This window comes from Phragmites australis, chromosome 2, assembly GCF_958298935.1.
Source record: "Phragmites australis chromosome 2, lpPhrAust1.1, whole genome shotgun sequence".
In the NCBI taxonomy this organism is placed as follows: domain Eukaryota; kingdom Viridiplantae; phylum Streptophyta; class Magnoliopsida; order Poales; family Poaceae; genus Phragmites; species Phragmites australis.
This window is the reverse complement of record NC_084922.1, coordinates 36,492,156-36,511,972: the sequence shown is the minus strand read 5'-3', so window position 1 is coordinate 36,511,972 and position 19,817 is coordinate 36,492,156. Positions and strand designations below refer to the sequence as shown.

Genomic DNA, 19,817 nt, shown 5'->3' with positions numbered 1-19,817 from the left:
CTGCTTCGACTACTTCACCATATTCGTCATCTTCTACTACTTTGACATCACGATGACCTCTATGTCATACATCGCCATCGGATACGTATATTGCTATCTAGTCAAATCCTATTTGAATGATAGTCGAATCTAATCGATACTAGTTAGAGCTAGTCGAGCTCTACTCGAGTGTTAGTCGAATTTAATGGAGACTCATCGGAGTTAGTCAAAAATCTAATCAATATTGATTATATGTATCTGTTCTTATTCAAATTATATTAGAAATTGGGTTAAATTAAATCTGAAAATGCTATTCTTCCATCAGCTTTCTGTGGACTTTTCACAGTTGCTTCCGTTGGCGTTGCTTGTGATGGGGTGAGCAGAGATGTCCCCCTTCGTCTCCTTTTGATACTTGTTTCGCTGCCTTCCGACGCTCCAGTCATCATGTTCCTAGAGTACGTTGGCATTGCGTTACCTCGAATTAATAAGATCTCTTACTGATTGTGTTACCTCAGCTGTTCATCATATGCATGAGCACTATGCATAGTTCTAGTCTAGTGTTAGTATGAACATCTACATGCTTTCTTTTTTCCATTTCACTCTCTTTAGTTGAAGATACGGATAATGAGACTCCAAAAACCTGACAAAACCAGGCACTCCTGCAGTTCTGAAACTCTTTAACAAGAAGCCAAGATTGAGTGCAAGGCAAGTTTGGCAGCTTGCTGGGTTCTGGCGAGAGACAAGGGCAGCAAGCTTGGAGCTGAGAAACCTGTGCTCTCCAGTTTGTCTGAATGTTGCTGGGCTTTGTCAGCGCTGTCGAGTCGGATCAGATTGGGGATCGCAGCTCTCTTGTGCAATTCGCCCCTGTGGTGGTCTGCGTTTTGTTCCTTACGAGATGTCAAAAGAGTAATGACGTCATCCGTTTCTGCTGAATGAGTAGAGGTTTCAGGTTTCTTCAGCTCATCATTGCCTTGTCACTTGCTTAGTGACGCAAGAAGAGCCACCCAACTAGCCCCGATCGAAACGACGAAACTCTACTTGTTAGCTGGCGAGCCGCACGAGTTTCACAACTCTCAAGCTCTGCCGACCTTGCCCATGCACGTGCACTTGTGCCTCAAAACTCTCATGTACCACCGACATAGCACGCAGCACACCTGTAGCACACGCAATGTAGGCATGTCCACTAGGCTTGTCACATTGTCAGTCTAATTCCGTTCCGGCTGAAACGACCCATTCCGCTAAACAAAACTGAATGCAAAGTCTCGATCCGCGGCCGAAATTCCGGCTATTCCGGCGCGTGCCACAGTGCCAACCGTAATATGCATACGGAGCTCAACACCGATGGGCATCCAAGCTCAAGCCCTTCGAATCGATTCCATATCTGCAGTTTTTTTCCCTAAGAGAACGTGAGATATCACGGCTTTGACAATACTTTTGAACCAGGGGTGGATTCTAAAAGACCCGTTGATAGTACAGACCCCACTTAAATTCTTATTTTTAATAAAATTTGTTGTACAATTTTAGATAAGTCCGCCCCTGCCTAACCATCCAATCGAGCAAGCTTCATCACCGAGGCACTTGACAATTTCACTACACTAGCATCGGAACCTGTTTCAATGTTATCGATACTTAGAAATTTGGACGCGAATCCCACATGATCTGTAGCGGTTGACTGATCCATAAAGATGGAGGTCACTGTCCCATCTAGACACACAGGCCTCACCACCAGCGGCTCCGTGCCCACGTGACGTGAGGCTCCTCTTTCAAACTGGCGAGGCTGCCTGTGTGGGGCTGTGCAGCTGTGCCTGACGAGGCGCGTGCCCAGTGGCAACCGGCCACCATCTGTATCCTCGCTGCCTGTCAGTTCTGTAGCAGGATCCTCTACATTAATACTTTCTCGGTTTTTAATACTCCATTTAATTATAAATATAGATCATTTTAGATTTATGCATAAGAATTAAGAAAGTAGATTAAACATTCTGGTTACATTTTATTTATTTTGTATTAGAAAAGATAACTCATTCATTTGTGAGAGTGATAGTATTTATTAAATAAGAGCAAAAACAGAAAAAAGAGGAAAAAAATGCATAAAAATTTGAGAATGATTTATATGGAGAGAATAATTGAGGAAACCAAAACGACCTACATTTACAATCAGAAGGAGTACTTATTATTTTTATCAAACATGCATAGTAATACATACTAAAATAGTATAATTTTAAATAGAAAATGACAAAAATATTTTTAGGAACTAGTTCAAAAATTCTAGAACTAACCGTAAATAAATGGATAAAAGATATTTTATAAAGATAAAATTAAAAATTATATTAAAAAATATGAAGTGATAAGCATTTGAAAATAAATAAAATGATAAAAATAATAAATATTAAAAAACGGAGGAAGTAGGCTGGCATGCGGGCTCGAAGCCGTGTGAGCAACCGAGCCGCATGTCAACGGCAGCGTATTATTGCATAGGATTCGTATCCGGCACGCCCTCCCCTGGGCCCCTATCCAAGACTCCAAATCCAAAACTGCACGGCCACCTCACGTCACCTCTTCAAGGTCACATCGATCAAATCCATCAATCCTTCAGAATAAAAAAAAGGGCGGAAGAGGTGAATCCATCGGCTCCAGCGTCTCCGTGATCTCCCTGCTCCGCTGGATTTCGTTTTCTCTGCCCCTAAACTCGTGCGCATCGAGGGTCGCGACGAGACGACAAGCCGCGAGGTGGGGCGATCGCGATCGAGCAGCCATGTCGACGTCGCGGAGGCGAACACTCCTCAAGGTCATCGTCCTCGGCGACAGCGGGTCAGCCCATTGCTCCATTCCCTCCCTCCCTCCCTCCCTCGGATCCGCGCGCCTGTGTTTTCCCGGCTTTTCCCTGGATATTTTGCGGTCTCTAGGCAGCTTGGCCGCTCGATTTGGGTGCGGTTGCTGTAACCGCTGTGTTGGGTCTGGCCTGTGGGTTTGATTTGGTCCGGTTTGGTCTTGTGCAGGGTCGGGAAGACGTCGCTGATGAACCAGTATCCTTGCCTTGACCTCCGATGTGTATTAAGCTATTGATTGATCGATGTGGAGTTGATCTGTACGAGGTGGGGTTTGCTTTGTGCTGCCTTGAATCAACGGACGCCCTAATGTTCGGTAGGCTAGCCAAATCTGCAGGTCATGCTTCAAATTTGTGCTTTTTAACATTGTGAATTTGACCCGTTGAGATGTTGGAAAGCATCTCTGAGCCATATCGTTTTGGGATTTGGAATTATTTGTGCTCGCAGTGAATCTCTATTTAGCTGCATTTTCGTGCTGCTATTTTATACGTTGTGCTGTGCGTTATCCAGGCATTTGTGAACCTCATCATGGATTCTCTGGTACATTAGTATGTCATGCTTACTACAGTATGCTGAGTAAATGTAAGGCGATGCGAATGAAATTGTCTTGATGTGTCTACTCTGAGATGCTAGGTGCATGTTCATACTTCGAGTGCTTTGATATTCTTGACTTAAGTTAGATATGTCCACAAGAAGTTCAGTCAGCAATATAAAGCTACAATTGGTGCAGATTTCGTCACAAAGGAGGTTCTCATTGAAGACAGGCTAGTAACTTTGCAGGTGGGTATTGCTAACCTTAGTTGGAGAGTTTTCACGGAGAAGAGACTGAGCTGTGGTTGTAATCACGGGTTGCTTTGATTCCAGATCTGGGATACCGCGGGACAGGAGAGATTCCAGAGTCTTGGTGTTGCGTTCTACAGAGGGGCAGATTGTTGTGTGCTCGTCTATGATGTCAATGTGAACAGGTCATTTGATACGCTCAACACATGGCATGACGAGTTCCTCAACCAGGTAGCAATGTCTTATCTTATGCATTGTTGTGATGTTTGGTCATTACCTGACAACTTGATGTTCCCAATAATTTTGTGAAGCTTAAGCATGCTTACATATCTGTAGGGGTTTTTGCTATGATATCTGACAATATATTGAGTTTAGCCTTGCCAATTGTCCTAACCAAACATGTGCACTTTATGAACTTAGAATTTTGTAGCATATGTTTAATCCATTTGATGCTATCATATTTTTTGTGTCAATATGCTCACTGTCAATTTAGCATGCTTTGAACACATGCAAGTTGCGAGTGGCTAGCCTTATCAAGAATTTTATCATCCTCTTGAACCTGTATAAGTATATTTAATGGTTTTACAAATTGTGGTTAGATCTGAATTATCACTTCAAGTTGAGTAGAAAGATAAGACAAAGTTTGCATTAAGTCTGATCAAAACAGAATGCAAAGGAAAGTGAACAAATCTTCTTGAAGTTGGAAAATTGGCCTATAGAGCATTCGCTAGTTGATGTCAATCTATTTAAACTAGCAGAAGTTTCTGAACTTTCTAAAACAGTATTTCTTACTGATTTTTGGACAAATGAAGCTATCCTAAATGAGTTTTTTTTTTTATGGTTTGAACTCATGCTTACTAACAGATATTGCAGGTTAGTTATTATGGCGTTTGGTTCCATAAACTATATTGCATTTCCAATTTACTTTACTCAGTCTTTGAATAGCTGATCTCTTTGGTGGGAAACTAATAATTGACATTGATTTCATAATTTATTAAAGATTAACATTGATCATATACTTGGTGAAAAAAGGAATAGCCTAGATCACATAGTTACGCACTGTCCATGTCTTTTGATCACTTGTCTTTGAGGATGGTTTCAGGTAGAAACATCACTCTTCTCTCGTTACTGTTACTTTGATAGTTCTGTTTTCTCCTTGAACATGCTAATCATTAGCTAGCCATGATCTGGGGGAGAGGTTTCACTATGTCTAGACTCTAGTAACGACATGCCATAATTGTACAAGTTCCCATCTACAGTAGTGCTATTGTTTATTTCTGTGGCTTGTAACCAAGGTTGTTACTTTGGCACTTCCTGATCAGAAAGTATGAAAGTTTCACAAAATAAAATCTTGGTAGAAAAAAATACATATGATTCGGTCTTAAATTTTGTGAATTTTCCAAGACTGGAAAAAATAGCTAATCAACTCAATGATCATTTCGTATCAATGGTATCAATATCATTGCCGAGTAGGGTTTAATTGTTTATAGTTGTTATTAGCAGGCTCCTACCTTATTGCATAGCAAATACAGGGATGTTGAAATAGTGAACAGAAGTGTTGATATAGTGACTATTGTAGTCCTAACCTCTACTTGTTACTATGATGACAATGATTGTAGTCTACATGTCTAATGTCATATTGGTACAATTATATTCTTGTTGAATTCGCAGGCAGTATTTTCTATGAGAGGTGTATATCTAGCCATGAATCCATCAATACAAGATAAAATAATGCAATCGAGTCATAGAGTGTACTTTGTGCCATGTAGAACTGTAATCCACCATATAAACTCATTCTGCTCGATTAGTGCTGGAAGTTTTTGATAATTCTGCAGTACATAGCACGCTCATTCAGATTGTTGAACTCTTATGATCTTTTATTATAAATGTGTGTGTGCGTGTGTGCGTGCGAGTGCGCATAACTCATGTACTGCTGTAACAACAAAGCTACTCTTTGCACTTGTTACCTGATTGTTTGCTGTGACAAAAAAAATTCAGTTTATTTTTTATTTTTTATGCAATAATGGCCTTTCATTGATTTTCTAGTTGTAGTTGTTGAGTGGACTATTTGGTAAACTGCCTCGTGCTGTACTATGTTTTGTCTAGAGGTCCGGTTCATTATAATATACCAATATCTGAATACTATAGCATTTGCATCTCTTATAGTGCCCTATAGCATCTTGACAATTTTACTTGACATGGCTAATTTCATTTCTTCTCAGGCTAGCCCATCAGATCCTAAAACTTTTCCCTTCATCTTACTGGGGAACAAGATCGATGTAGATGGTGGAAAGAGCAGAGTGGTTAGATTTGTTTATATATAATAATTTGTAGCTTTCATCTCTTGATATGCCGTTACTTCATTACTATTTCCACACAGGTTTCTGAGAAGAAAGCAATGGAGTGGTGTGCTTCCAAAGGCAATATTCCTTATTATGAAACTTCAGCAAAAGAGGACTACAATGTTGACAACGCATTCCTGTCTGTTGCCAAGCTTGCTTTAGAGCATGAGCGTGACCAGGACATGTGAGTAAATTCATCTTCCTCACTTTGTTGTTTGGTAGGAAGCTCATTCTTTCCTTGGAGTAAGCTTGTCTTGTCAATATGTTTCCTAGCTGCCAGCGTTTATTTAGTTCTTCTAATGTTTTCAACTAGGCTTGTTAATCCTTTCTTTTATGCACCCATCCATTTTGTGCAATATTGTTCACTCCAGTTTGGTAGTTGCTACTCTTCTTTCATCGGTGATCTCTCTTTATGTCGTCGATGCTCTTGTTCAACTCTGTTCCATAAGGAAAGCTCATAATGATTACACATCTAGACTAAAAGAAGCTACCTCTGTGAACATCTTACCACTTAGTGTGAATATGGCCCATATTAGTTTTGTTCTGTGCTGATAACTTGACATAGATATCTTGCCTTTTATGAAGGAACAAATAAAGTAGTTTCACTAGTGACCCCTCACATATCTGAGAACAATAGATGCTTAAGGGGACATGAAAACATTTTGTAGTAGTAGTAGAACTGCGTGACTGCATTGTTGGTTTTAGAATTCAGACTTTCAGTGGCGATGATCTGTGTGTATTAGTAAATACTTTCATGTTGTTTTTATTATATTTTATTACATTGTTTCAGCAATATAGAACAGCTGTTACATATCTTCTAATTTTGCCTGTTTAGTTATTTACACCTTTTTTTTTTCTGCTCTTCAGCTACTTCCAGACAGTTGCAGATCCTGTCCCCGAGACTGAACCTAGAAGTGGATGCGCATGCTAGCAGTTAGTCATCCTTGGTCCCTTCCAGATTTTGTTTATTGATTGCGGCATTCTTTTCAAGTGATGCTGGCAGGCATTCTTTTTAATTTCTCGCAATGTACACTAAGGTTCCAGTCATCAAACTCGCATTTGTAGCCACTGTACGATAGTTAGCAACCAAGGTTTTGGAAATGGAATATTGATGGGATGGCCAGACCTATTTCTTCGTCTGAGCAATAAGAATGCACAGAGGTAGACAATTTATGATGTGACCTGTCAGAGGTCAAACTCCTAGCCTCAATTGTATTTTTGCGGCTTTAACTTGTTGACCTCCAGCGCGTTGAGCCTTTGTTGATACAGGCATATTGCTTTTCCTTCCCCAAGTGATCCTGAACATTTGCAACCGTGCCTTGTCTGTGCAAGATGTAGAGATCGATGTTGCATCGATGTGGGTTGTAGAAGCAAAGTTGTGTTCAATTCATGGGCTCATGGCATTAGTTTGCTGAATCACGGTGCCGAAGTAAGGACCCTTCCTGGATCCTGCAGAGTCGGTGGCTAGAACGTTCGGGATTCAGATACGGTGGAGGAGGATTAAACGTGTCCGTAAGAATTTTCGCCGTCAAGTATCGTCTCAGAGTCAAATCCCGTGAGTCCTGCTGCTAAAATTAGTATGCCGGCGTGCTTCCGCACTGCCATACGTAACTCTGCATGACATATATGACAGCGAAAGGTGTACCAGAACAACACGACCCTCGACTCCTCGCATTTTCATGGCCACCGAAATTACGTGCGCTGCACACAAACGTACGATTAATCGGGAACAGAAAGTCTTACACCGAAAGGCTACGGACGCATGTAGACGGTAGGGTGTGCAAATGCGATGCATTGGGCTGGGTGGGGTTATGCTGACCTAATGACCTTTCGCAAATGCTCACGTGCTTGGATTTATCACTATGGAGACTAGCCCTAGACTTGCGAGCGAGGTAACAAAAAGGAAACGTGATAGGATATGCGAAAAGGAAGCTGGAAATTAAGGTGTCGTGGCGGCTCACTCACCGCCCGGGGGACACATGGACATACAGAAACGTTGGCGATTAGACACGTGTATTTTTACCCGTTGGCCTAGCTTGATGTGCACATTGGTATGCCCCTCTTTCCTTTTTGAGAAGCTCGATTCATGGCCAATGTCGATGCTCGTGCTAGACGATTCGATGGTGGGACTGGAACGCATGCACTTGCAGCTTCAAGCTCTCTTGAAACGGGAAAGCGGGCACATGGTTGATCACTTCCACTGCGCAGGCACTTCTCCTCGAGGTAACATGAGGGGAGCCAAATTGTTTAACGAGAAAGTGAAACCATGAGCACCAGAAACGTTACTTTACGTTTTTTTTTAACGTTGATCGATGGAGCACCTAATAGATCATCGCACAGTGCAGATGATATTGTTAGAAAACAGTAGTGACCAACACCGGTAACCGTCTGGTAGTTGCTCAATCGGCAATTGCCCGACGGTTGTTCATGCTCTTTGGGCAATAGATATCCGTTCATGAGAGATGCCTCTCGAATACATACTCTTTCACCGTGCCTAAAACACCACATCTATCAATGAGAATTAAGAGTTCGAATCCATTTGTTTGTCTCTTTTCTTTACATCGCAATCGACTTTCAACACGTTATCATGCACGCTCTACTGAGTTCAAGCATGGAGGTGCGAAGTCCCTCCTCCATCAAAGGGGAGAACCATGGTGGATTAGGGCTTATCTTCTCTGCCCATGTCCTTGGAGACGGTCTTGCTCTTTGTCTTGCTGCTGCTGAATCGTACCTATTGGCGTCCACTCAGTCATTGCCTTCACTTGGGTAGCCACCGCTGAGCCCATGGGTTCTATCGTGGCCGAGGATGTCGGCCCTACCACAGCCACCGCTGTGCGCCAAGGCGTGGCCACCATGACGGCGGCCCCTCCACTACTGTGACTCCTACGGCCCTGACACTGGCAATGGGTGCTCCTCTGAGCACCTTCGACTCCTCGGCGACCTCACTCGAATACTCCCTGGTGAAACCTCCAGACGACGACGAAGTGACGACCTCCCTCCCTTCTTCGACGCCAGCCACACCTCCTCTATGTCGGAACCTCCTGCGTGATGCAGCTGGCCTCGACCTCGACCACCCTGCCACCGACGTGGGCTTCGGCATCGGTGCCGGCCCACACCTCCCCATCGGCGGCACGGTGACCCCCACCACGACTGGAGGTGAATCCAACCAAGTGGAGGCCACTATGGCGCAACCGATCTGCTCAAGGGCAAAGATATGAAGCACACTTCAACCTTTAATTGGACAATAACAAGGAGCCTAGTTGTTCATAATAAGTTCCACAATAATCAAGTAACAACTAGACTCTCCGACATACAGAAGACTCCATGAGCACGGATAACATGATCGTCGAAAATATGCTTCGAACGACATGTTTGGAGACTTTAACTAGTCTCCCAACTCCTTAGATATTAACTTATTTATGTCTATTAGTTGTTGTAATAAATATGTTGTCATCATTATATATATTGTATGCCACAATATTGTATCAGCACTACATAAAGTTTATATGTATTATATATATCTGATAAAGAAATTTATACTAATTTCTTCATTTCTATATATAGATTTCTACGGGAGTCACTTCGGTGGAGGATGGAATGTGCCTAGTGGATAATTACACCACAAATTCTATACTTAGGGAAACAAAATATTTTCAAACTCTTACTAAGAGACAAGGAAATATTTTGATAGTTGCTGGATGCGATGCAGTAATTGTTTTCTCCGGTCGTGCCATAATTACTTTCCCTATGGGTACTCAAGTCATAATCGATGATACTCTATTGTATCTCAATTCAACCCATACCTTACTAAGTTATAGAGATATTTATCACAATAGTTTACATATTGAACCCATGATAACAACAAAGAGGAATTTCTCCACTTAATCAAAATAACATATATGGCAAGCTTCCCTATATACTACTTGGATTGTACTATACATATATCAAACCCGTATCATATATTGCGTAGAAAATATATTTTCTATCTTGATGAAATCAAGACTTGGCATGATTGCCTTGATCATTCTACCTTGGAGATGATAAGAAAAATTATTAATAATTATATTGGTCACAACATCAATTCCCAAAATTCTCATATTTGTATGCACCGCATGTGTCACAGGGAATTTAATTTTAAGGTACTCTTACCTTAAAATTTATAATGTGCAACACAATTTCTTAAACACATTCAAGAACATACATGCGACTCTATTCAATAATTTTATGGACCATTTATGTACTCTATAATGCTGATTTATACATCTCTAAAATAGTCTCACATGTGTCATGTCAAATATCTAACTATGGAGTATATATGCATAAGAAGTATATCATATATAGACAAGGTATGTTGTGTGCATGTTTAACAACTCTGAATACTACGTAATCGAATCTGCGGTATATGGTACACCTAGAAGTCTAGAAGATATATACTAGGAAGATCTCGATTGGTTACCCAACTCAAGAACGACTAGTATCTAAGTCGGATTTATCTGCTTTGTCTTGGTAGACAAGATGAACAACTCAACTCGACGCAAGCATCAGACCATAGGAAATACTTGGCGATATCATCCTTAGTTTAGCTTAATTTGATAGATTTGGACATAAGTCCCTAATGGACTTTGTATTCTGAATCTATATACAAATCGTAATATATATTATGTACAACTTAAGTCACTCTATGAATTCAAACAGTTAAGTTGATTATGGTGCAACTGACAAAATGAGTTCTTTCCACATAAGAGTTACACCAACCACGACGATTGCATATATGTGTTCATAATGAAATCCCAAATAGATTTTGTATCATCTCCAAACCACATATGACAAAATATGTAATAATCTTAAGACATAATTTGAGATGAATAATTTGGGTAAAACCAAATTTCGCTTTAAGTCTACAACTTAAACATATTCTTTTAGGAATATTTATCCATCAGTACACCAATATACAAATGATATTAGACCATCATATCTATCAAAACACTTATAGTCATCAATCCCTAAATATGAATCAAGATGCATTCATTCCTTGGGTTGACGATGAAAAGATATTGAATCTAAAATTCTATATCTTAATGTCATCAAAGCGTTTATGTATCTTGCAAACTGCATGCCTAATATTACATTTGCAGATAACTTGCTAACAACATCATCAGGCAGAAGTCAAAGATGATATCCACATATATCTTTATGGCACCAAAGATTTAGGTTTATTCTATTAAAAAAAATAAGATATGATCATAGTGGGATATCCAGATACTGGCTATATAACTTATCCTCATAACGCCAATTCATAGACTGATTTTATGATGATATAGCCATCTCATAGGAGTCATCAAAACAGATTACATTGGCTACTTCTAACTATTATTCTGAAACATCACATACATGTGTATGACTTCGTAGAATGATCAATCACATAAAAAAATCATGTGGTATTAGTATCATTGAATCATCAATAATTACCTATAAAGATAATACTACTTGTGTTGCTCATATGCAAACATATTACATAAAGAGCAATATCACTAAATACACCTAAATTATTTTATCCTCATGAGTTACAATAAAATGAAGAAATAAACATCTTGCAAACTAAATCTTATGATAACCTCATAGATTTATTCAGAAAATCCTTATCAACTTTGACATTCCAATATGCTCGTAGTTTTAGTATACGACGACTTTGAAATTTGCAAGGATCAGGGGAGTCTCTTGAATTTTAATATATTCATACATTATATTGTACTCTTTTTCCTTATATAAGTTTTACTTATAAGATTTCTCATAAAAGGTTTAATTAGGCAATATTTATACAAGAATATATGTCATATCTCCTATTTTCCCTACTGGAGTTTTTAAATGAGACATCAAAGACATATTTGATCCATAAATTATACCTATTATTCTCTAAACTCACTTATAGATTTTCCCTTTTAAGGTTTTTTCATATGAGTTTATGATGAGGGAATAATCAACATATGCTATATCATTTTCTTCTTATTTTTTCACTAGGTTTTAAAAGAGTTTTAATAATATATCACCATATTACTAGTACTCTCCTCGTATTTTTCTCAGGATTTTTAAAGAAGTTCTCAAAATAATATATAAGGGAAACAGTAGTGACCAACACCAGCAGTCTTCTGGCGTTTGCTCAACCTGCAACTGTCTGACGATTGTTTATGCCTGTTGAGCAATAGACAACTGCCTCTCGACAGACACTCTTTCCTCATGTATAAAAACATCACATCTATCTATAAGAATTAAGAGGTAATAAACATCCGTTTGAGAAGAATGTCTCCTGAATAAGCACATTTTCATCATGTATAAAACACCACATCTATCAATAAAAATTAAAAGTTCAATCCATTTATTTATCTCTTTTCTTTACATTGTAATCGGACTTTCGGCAGATATGTCAATTTCTGAGTGACGCAAGCTAACGATGTCGTGGCATCCATCTCGGAACCTTGAGAGACGGCCACACCTAGTCTCATGTAGGCTGTATTTGTGTAGTCCGATCATCAGTGTGTTAGGGTCGCATCCCGTTTAGCTTTGACTTGTAGTCTTGTAGGCACCCTCGAACCTGTGGGCAATATGGCGAAGGTGATGTGCATATGAAGAGAAATATTTGTCTCGTATGTTCCTGGCAGGTTCCGAACAAGAGCATGCAGTGATGTTTTTGATAGGTGCCAATCTACAGTGCATTTGTGTTATGCGATCGCAGGCTCGCAGCGCACTAGCTAGACAAGGACGCAGCAAAAAGCAGTGTCCTTCAAATCACGTCGCCATTGAGCCTTCACGTACTTATCAGGTGTTTAGTGTGCAGAAAGGGACATGCATGATGCATGACTGTACTATGATCAGGCAGGGGCGACAATCCAACTCGAGTGCATGTGCCAATCGTTTTGTGCGGCCCAGATCGACGCCTTCGACCGGAGCCTTCTGAGAAGATTGGAGACCTGCTAATTGGCAGGGAGGCAATTCGGCATCAAACTAACTGCAACTTACGACTCCTGCCTGTCCGGAACGGAAGATGGACGCTTCTTAATTACGAGTAACCTTAATTACAAGTAATACCTAATTCCCTACCCAAGCAGGCAAGCAGTATCTGATGCTCTTTGCGTCTTTGCTGGTTCGTATGTGTGGCCACACAATAGTTTCAACTTGTTCCCGGGCAGTTGCGGTTCAATTAGTGTGCGTTCATTCTCTCTGTCAGGTTTGTACTAGTACTACTAGTATATCCTCTGACTTCTCTCTCCAAAAAAAAGAGTATATCCTCTGACTTTTTGGTCAAATAAACAGCTAATGTCCCTTCGACTACATGTATGATTACGAACGCAGTTGTGCGTACATACATTCATTTAGGAGCCGTTTGTTTTGAATCAGAAAATGCTTTCAGGGTCTATATACAGGCATTGTCAATTGCTTTCAAAGCTTCATCTGCCTCTCAAGTCATTGTTTACCACTAAATACATTTATCAACGTCGCATCCGAAGCCACACGACCTCGATCATACGCAGCAAAAGACGATCTCACTAGCACTGCCATAACAGAGACCGAAACTTCCACGCAGCTAGCACTACCGATCATGTGCCGGCAGCTTGCAAACAGCGACGGCACGAGCAACCAGTCAGCGATGGATAGAGCGCACCAAGTCTGCGTACGGGGGAGCAACTTGCAGATTATGGATTATAAAAATTTAAGGTTAAAAGGTTCATAACTATTTGACAACTTAAATTTTAGAGGTTGGGTTGCTGCTTTTAGATGTAAAAAGTTTGTCATGCACTCAGTTGTTTTAGGTTTATCCTTTGTGACATGTTTTATATTACAGCAATTTATTAGGTACTATCGTAATCACAAAAGTTATAAAATATCATTGGGTGTGAGGATGACATGTAAGGCCACATATCATCATCACACCGATGGTACTTTTCAATATAGGCACTTTTGTGATGGTATCCACATAATTTTACCTTTTACATTTGATCAGACTTGATTACCATAACCCTGGTGTTGAAGTAGCACGGCACCCACATCCGGTTAGCGAAGATGGAGGCGTACTCCAGGTGTCACCAGAACATGTCGGTGAAGTAGGAGGTGAAGTTAGTGTGTAGATACTCGGGGACCGCGAGGGTGGTGTCGGGGCCAAGGTCGATGGCCCAGAGGCGGGCAACATCGTCAATGACAAGGAGGTCGGAGTCGATGTAGAGGACACGGGAGACGGAGGGGGGAGGAGGTGGTGAGGTAGATGCGAGCATAGTTGAAGGGCTGGTCGAGCGTGCGGCAAACGAATGAGGAGATCTTGCCGTATATAAGGTGGGAGTCAAAGCGGTGGACAGTGGCGGGGAGCGTAGGGAAGGCCGCAGCAAGGTGACATGCTAGGGAGGCCAAGGAGACGATGAAGTGGAAGGCGATGGACTTCGGGCAGGTGGCATGGTGGAGCACGGAGAGGACGCCGGTGAGTGAGCCTCGCAGGTAGGTGCGTCCAATGTCATCGCAATATGGATTGTCGGCACGCCCACGCAGGCCGCACTGTTACGAAATGCTGATACCTCTCAGAACTTTGGCAGCTCCCCACCCTAGCCTCGGGACACCGCCACTGTCGTGCACGCCGCAGCGAGGAGGACCACGACTAGGACGCAGACACCATGCAGGGGAAGGGATCTACCTCGTTGTCAGCCACAACATGGACACCATCAGCACTGACAACCGCAGCTCTCAAGCCATCCCTAAAGGCGACAGTGATGGCAACGATGAACTCTAGGTCGACGGGATCCATCGGGTCGAGGGGCAGAGCACCGCCTTAAGCCACGCTGGAGAGGAGAGTGACGGGGGTGGGGGTTCGAGTCTCAGGTGAGATCGATGGGCAATAGCAGGAGCAGGTAATTTCGAGCCAACTTTGATGAGCAATTTAGTAAAATAGAGTTTCACAATCTATGAATGGCCAAAGAAAATCAACTTGTTGGGTTATAACAATCTAGAATATGGATTGCTATAATCTATGATAAAAAAAAACTAATGTTTGTTTAAACTTGGAATCGTAGAAGCAATAATCTACTATTCCAAGCTAAAACAAAGAGGGCCTAATGCTAGCTACAGAGACATAGGATTGCATGCATGTAGCCATCCCAAAACGTTGCAAGCAGCAGCAACCATGCCTTGTCCATGCGCGCAATCGTGTCAAGAGATCTGCCACGACTCTGAAGTCTGGACGGCAGATGTTTCCATGTTGGTGACCGATGCACCCGACAGGTTTGTCTAACTAGTTGGCCATATATAACTAGTTATTTATCTAGTTAACGCTTTTCTTTTCTATAATTAACTTTCTCTTTTTGGTAATTTCTTTTTTCAAACAATCCCGTTTCAGAACAACGTTGAATTCAACATTTAAAAAAAAAATGGTATTTCATCATTTTCTGTTTGTTCTTTTTTTAAAAAAAATTTGTTGGTTTAACGTTTTGGTCTCCTTAGTTTACAATCAACATTTTTTTTAAACATTGATTTAACAATTTGCTCGGCAGTCAAGGGCAGACAGGAGGCGATTAGAGAGAGGGAGCGACGATGGGAACGGGGTGGGTGGAATGTGGAAAAGGTTGTCTCCGATGAGCTCAATCAGGCAGAGGCGGTGTGGGTGGGTGCCGGTGATCCAAGATTTCAATCATGAGGGTACGAAGTTAAGCATGCAATTCACCAAATTCAAATGATATAATCCAACTATCGAATGATGAAAAAATAAGTTAAGGTGATATAGATAGAGGTAAGTTATATGTTTCCATTACAACTGACGCCACACAATATCTAATAGAAAATTAAAGCTTCACAAGGCGATCTATCATTACTTGAAACTGTTTGATGACATCATCACTAGCACGTTGAAAAAAGTCACGCTCAATGAACATGACCAAACAATCATTTAAGTATTGATCATTCATTGTATTTTCTAGATTGGTTTTACATAGTCCGTTGTTGAAAATACTCTCTCAACACTTACAGTAGCCACTGGAAGGATCATGACCAATTTCAACAACAAATAGACAAGTTTAAAGCGATTGTGCTTATTTGTCCCAACTAGTTCGATAGCAAGTTCATTGAGATTTTTCACTTCTCGAAACCTATCACCACATTGCATATCAACAATAAACATATTAAATTGCAAAGAAAGACCACATCCGAACTTGAGAAATCATGTGGAAGACGATCAACATCATAAACTTGTTTCTTATATCTCATGTGTTTCCTCCTCACGAGCATTCTCAGATCTTGCCTCTATACCATTGTCCGTGTTCTCTAAGTTGGTTGACTCGGTGTTGATGAAGAGTTTTTTTTTTTGGTGCTTTCTGAGCATGAGCACTGCATAAAGAGGCTCGATCGTTCTTCCTCTGCATGCTTGTTCTACAATAGTACAATTTAACATTTATTGAGTTATTTACGAATGATTTTTTTTCACCCAAACCAAAAAAGTCACTGATTTAACAAGATCAATATGAAAACTTCACAGAGTTGGAACTAAATTGATTGAACAAAATCAAGGATCAATTTTACCTTTTCTAAGTGGCTCCCGTCTCTTGCTGCCGATTCGGCGTGGAGGGCGCCCGCCGGTGTGCCAGTGTGGAGAGCTCGGGGACGGGGACTGGTCTGCAGGACAGAGCAGGAGGGGCTGATCAGGGAGGAGGGAGCACCGAGCTGCCAGCCAGCAGGGATGTGGCAGCGCGCGCTGTCGGCCATCGCGCAAGGGTCGACCGCGGAGGGGCAATCGCTGCGTGACGAGGATTAGCCCTTACGAAGTGTAGAGCAGGAGAGGGGATCGGCCGATCAAGATCGATCGTCGATGTCTTTCGATGCGTATATGCGGGCCACCTAATAGATGTTAACTACGCCAGTTATGTGGTTAATACTAACCGTGTAGTTTCCCCCAGTTGACCCTTGACGGGCCGGACGGAAACTAGCATGCTGCCTAGCTAGAATTAATCATCTCCCGGTCTTCCGGCTGGGCAGTGCCGGTCTCTGGAGCGCATGCACGTAGATGCCCTAACGGTGCCGGATGGGCTCACGGTGCTATCTAATCGGGCGTGCTCTCTCTTCATAGAGACCATGCAGTGATGCAGGTAAATCTCACACCCTCTTTGATGGCCATGGTCATTTGATTGATGACATCAATGAACATGTACAGAGTATAACGTATTGTTACTCCCTACAAATCACTGTACAGTGGTATGCTTCTGCGTTACATGCATGATGTATGCGTATGCGGATATGCCGATAAGCGAATTTCCAACTTAACCTATACAACCTATCGCTACGCATCTAACGTTCATCTGCAAACAGTACAGTAGTTCCTAACAAACACTAATTTCTCCCAGCTCGTGCCGCAGGCCCCCGCGCCGCCTGTGCCACACAAGGGCCCATCCCGTCGTTTTCTCCCGCCACGCACGCATGTTGCGTACGGCTTGCCAAAGTGGCGGCAGCAGGACCGTTGCGGGCCCTGCGGCAACAATTCAACAATTCGGAACGGGGCGGCTGTGCCTGTGCTTAATTGCGTCCCTCCCCCGTGCACCGCGCCCGCCCGCCCGCACCGAAGCTTCTCCACCCAGGAAGCCCGGTGCGAAGGCCACCGCGCGCGACGTCTTCCTCGCCCGCGCCCGCCCACACCACGCAAATCCAATAAACGCCTCGGCGCGCGCGCGCGCTATAATTCTATAAATACGGCGCTTCGGCGGACGTGCCTTGTTGCACAGTTGGCCGGCCGGTTGGCCCATGCACATGGCGGTAGCAGGAGCCCGAGCCACCCCAGCAGCAGCGCCCTTCGCCCTCTCGCACGCTGATCTCTTATCGTTCCCGATGGCGTGTCATCACCCTTGCGGAGGCGGCGGCTCCGCCTCCGCCTACCACGGCGCTGGCCCCGCGGCAGTTTTCCCACCGACCCCCTTCGATGCGGCAGGACCCGGGGCTCTGCTGCAGCACGAGTGGCTAGACGTCTTCGAGTACCTGTCGGATGAAGGCGTGCCGGCTGCTGTGCCTGGCACGTTCGGGACGCCGCCGCCGCCGCCGTCGCGGATTCCGGTCGAGGCGCCGGTCGTGGCGGATGCCGCAGGATACTGTCGTGCTAGGTGAGTATCGTACATGTCCAGTACGTGGTACTAGTCCGGCTACTTTGTACACGGATCGGTTGAGTCGCATGCGCCACGCCGTCGCCACGTACGTGTTCGTTCTGACCAATTGGTTCGTGGGCCTGAACATTTCCAGGGGTGCGGCGGCCGTAGTGGCGGGGGAGGGGGCCAGGAGGACGGACAGGATCGCGTTCCGGACGAGGTCGGAGGAGGAGATACTCGACGACGGCTACATGTGGAGGAAGTACGGCAAGAAGTACGTCAAGAACAGCCCTAACCCGAGGTGAATGTGTACTTCAGCAAGAGATGCTGATTCCTAGTAATAATTTGTACTTCAGTTCAAACGCGACAGTGGAGATCGAAGAATGATCAGAAACGCTTGCTTTTGCTTGTTTGCACGGGGCTGCCTTTACCTGCGTACAACGATGGGTTGGAACGGGCACCGTAGTGGACTGAGCCTTGAAATTAATCGATTGCAGGAACTATTACCGGTGCTCGACGGAGGGCTGCAACGTCAAGAAGAGGGTGGAGCGAGATAGGGACGACCCGAGCTACGTTGTGACCATGTACGAGGGGGTGCACAACCACGCGTGCCCCGGCACGGTCTACTACGCCTCCCAGGACGCCGCCTCTGGCCGCTTCTTTGTCGCCGGGATGCATCACCTGGGCTCTTGAAATTGAAGCACGATATTGTGGACAGTGCATGCATATGTCCAGGGGAGGGCTTGGTGCGTTGTTAGTTCCCCTGATTGCAAAATATAGATGGCCTCGTCTGAAAAATGAACTATGTATAGGCAGTTTTAGATGCTGACACGACGATCACTAACTTGGCAGTTTGTCTAGAAAATTAAGTGTACTTCAAATGGAATCTCTATAGCACCTTATGTGCATCTAGCATAATGGGGGCAACGGGTCAGTCCGGATTGGACGGAGCGAGAACGCATCTGATCCGAAACTCGAGACAGTAAATCCGATCCAACCCTGAAATGCTTATCGGGTGCAAAATTATCTCTAGTCCTGCCCTACTGGGGATCCAAGACTCGACAGCGGCGATGGCGATGACATGCGGCCGGGGCACAGCGACAACAGGCGGCTAGGGCGCGACGACAACGAGCGCGGTCGTGATGCGTGGCCCGACAATGGACTGGCAGCACCGCAACAGATTGGGTTGGCATGTGAGCTAGCTTCCTTGTTTCAGGAGCCATAGGGCACCCCGCGGGGCCAAACGTAGCCCTGGCCTCAAATCTTATTTAGGTCGAAGCCCCAGCCTAATAGCCCTGCGGAGCCATTTTGTAACAGCTCAAATGGCTTAAGCATGTCATTAAGCATCATAAACATCATTGGCATCATGTTTAATTGTTTTGGTGAATTATGAACATGCTTTTTCAATTAAACATAAATTGTGAAAATTGATGTTAATTGGTTCTTTGTTAAGCAACTCACAATATTGCTATACAACATAGAGCTAGAAATATTTTTAGAAATTAGTCCCTATCATGTGGAGAATATAAATGAATTTTCCTAAATTTTTGGGGATGGTTTTGAAGGCATAAAAATTACCACAAGTTAGAAAATGTTTCATGTTTGGAGAATTTTAGTTTGATTTTGGCTTAGGCATTATGAGTCAAACTAGTTTAAATGGGTTGCATATGAATTGTAGTTTCACACAAAATTTGTTCCATAATTTTTCGACCATGGGAAGATATTCTTTTGAATAGAAGAAGTGGAGATGATATTTTCTTTAATCGATCACTGTTCATCGGCCCCACATGTCATCC

At 43.0% G+C, this 19,817-nt stretch overlaps 2 protein-coding genes and 1 pseudogene across 3 annotated transcripts; 2 read left to right on the top strand and 1 right to left on the bottom strand.

Moving 5' to 3' along the window:
* Positions 1–2,513: 2,513 nt before the first annotated feature.
* On the top strand, positions 2,514–7,102 carry LOC133908599 (ras-related protein Rab7-like). Of its 2 annotated transcripts, XR_009908232.1 has the most exons (8): positions 2,514–2,787; positions 2,976–3,002; positions 3,485–3,584; positions 3,669–3,815; positions 5,807–5,887; positions 5,965–6,110; positions 6,794–6,960; positions 6,997–7,102. XR_009908232.1 is itself a non-coding variant. In XM_062350703.1 (7 exons), the coding sequence occupies exons 1-7, from the start codon at positions 2,732–2,734 to the stop codon at positions 6,855–6,857; spliced, it is 621 nt and encodes a 206-aa protein (XP_062206687.1). In that variant the 5' UTR covers positions 2,514–2,731; the 3' UTR covers positions 6,858–7,102. The 2 variants fall into 2 exon arrangements, 1 of the variants encoding a protein (XP_062206687.1); XM_062350703.1 differs by having other exon boundaries at positions 6,794–7,102.
* Positions 7,103–13,908: 6,806 nt separating this feature from the next.
* LOC133906407 (probable galacturonosyltransferase-like 3) lies at positions 13,909–14,711 on the bottom strand (annotated as a pseudogene).
* A 2,813-nt stretch (positions 14,712–17,524) lies between these two features.
* LOC133908598 (probable WRKY transcription factor 24) lies at positions 17,525–19,409 on the top strand. Its single transcript, XM_062350702.1, has 3 exons — positions 17,525–18,039; positions 18,176–18,322; positions 18,519–19,409. The coding sequence occupies exons 1-3, from the start codon at positions 17,687–17,689 to the stop codon at positions 18,712–18,714; spliced, it is 696 nt and encodes a 231-aa protein (XP_062206686.1). The 5' UTR covers positions 17,525–17,686; the 3' UTR covers positions 18,715–19,409.
* The last annotated feature ends 408 nt before the right edge of the window (positions 19,410–19,817 follow it).

Coding starts and splice junctions, on each gene's coding strand:
- LOC133908599 (XM_062350703.1), top strand. CDS start 2,732: ATGTCGACGTCGCGGAGGCGAACACTCCTCAAGGTCATCGTCCTCGGC. Junction 3,003..3,484: donor AAGACGTCGCTGATGAACCA/GTATCCTTGCCT, acceptor GACTTAAGTTAG/ATATGTCCACAAGAAGTTCA. Junction 3,816..5,806: donor ATGACGAGTTCCTCAACCAG/GTAGCAATGTCT, acceptor ATTTCTTCTCAG/GCTAGCCCATCAGATCCTAA.
- LOC133908598 (XM_062350702.1), top strand. CDS start 17,687: ATGCACATGGCGGTAGCAGGAGCCCGAGCCACCCCAGCAGCAGCGCCC. Junction 18,040..18,175: donor GCAGGATACTGTCGTGCTAG/GTGAGTATCGTA, acceptor GAACATTTCCAG/GGGTGCGGCGGCCGTAGTGG. Junction 18,323..18,518: donor AAGAACAGCCCTAACCCGAG/GTGAATGTGTAC, acceptor AATCGATTGCAG/GAACTATTACCGGTGCTCGA.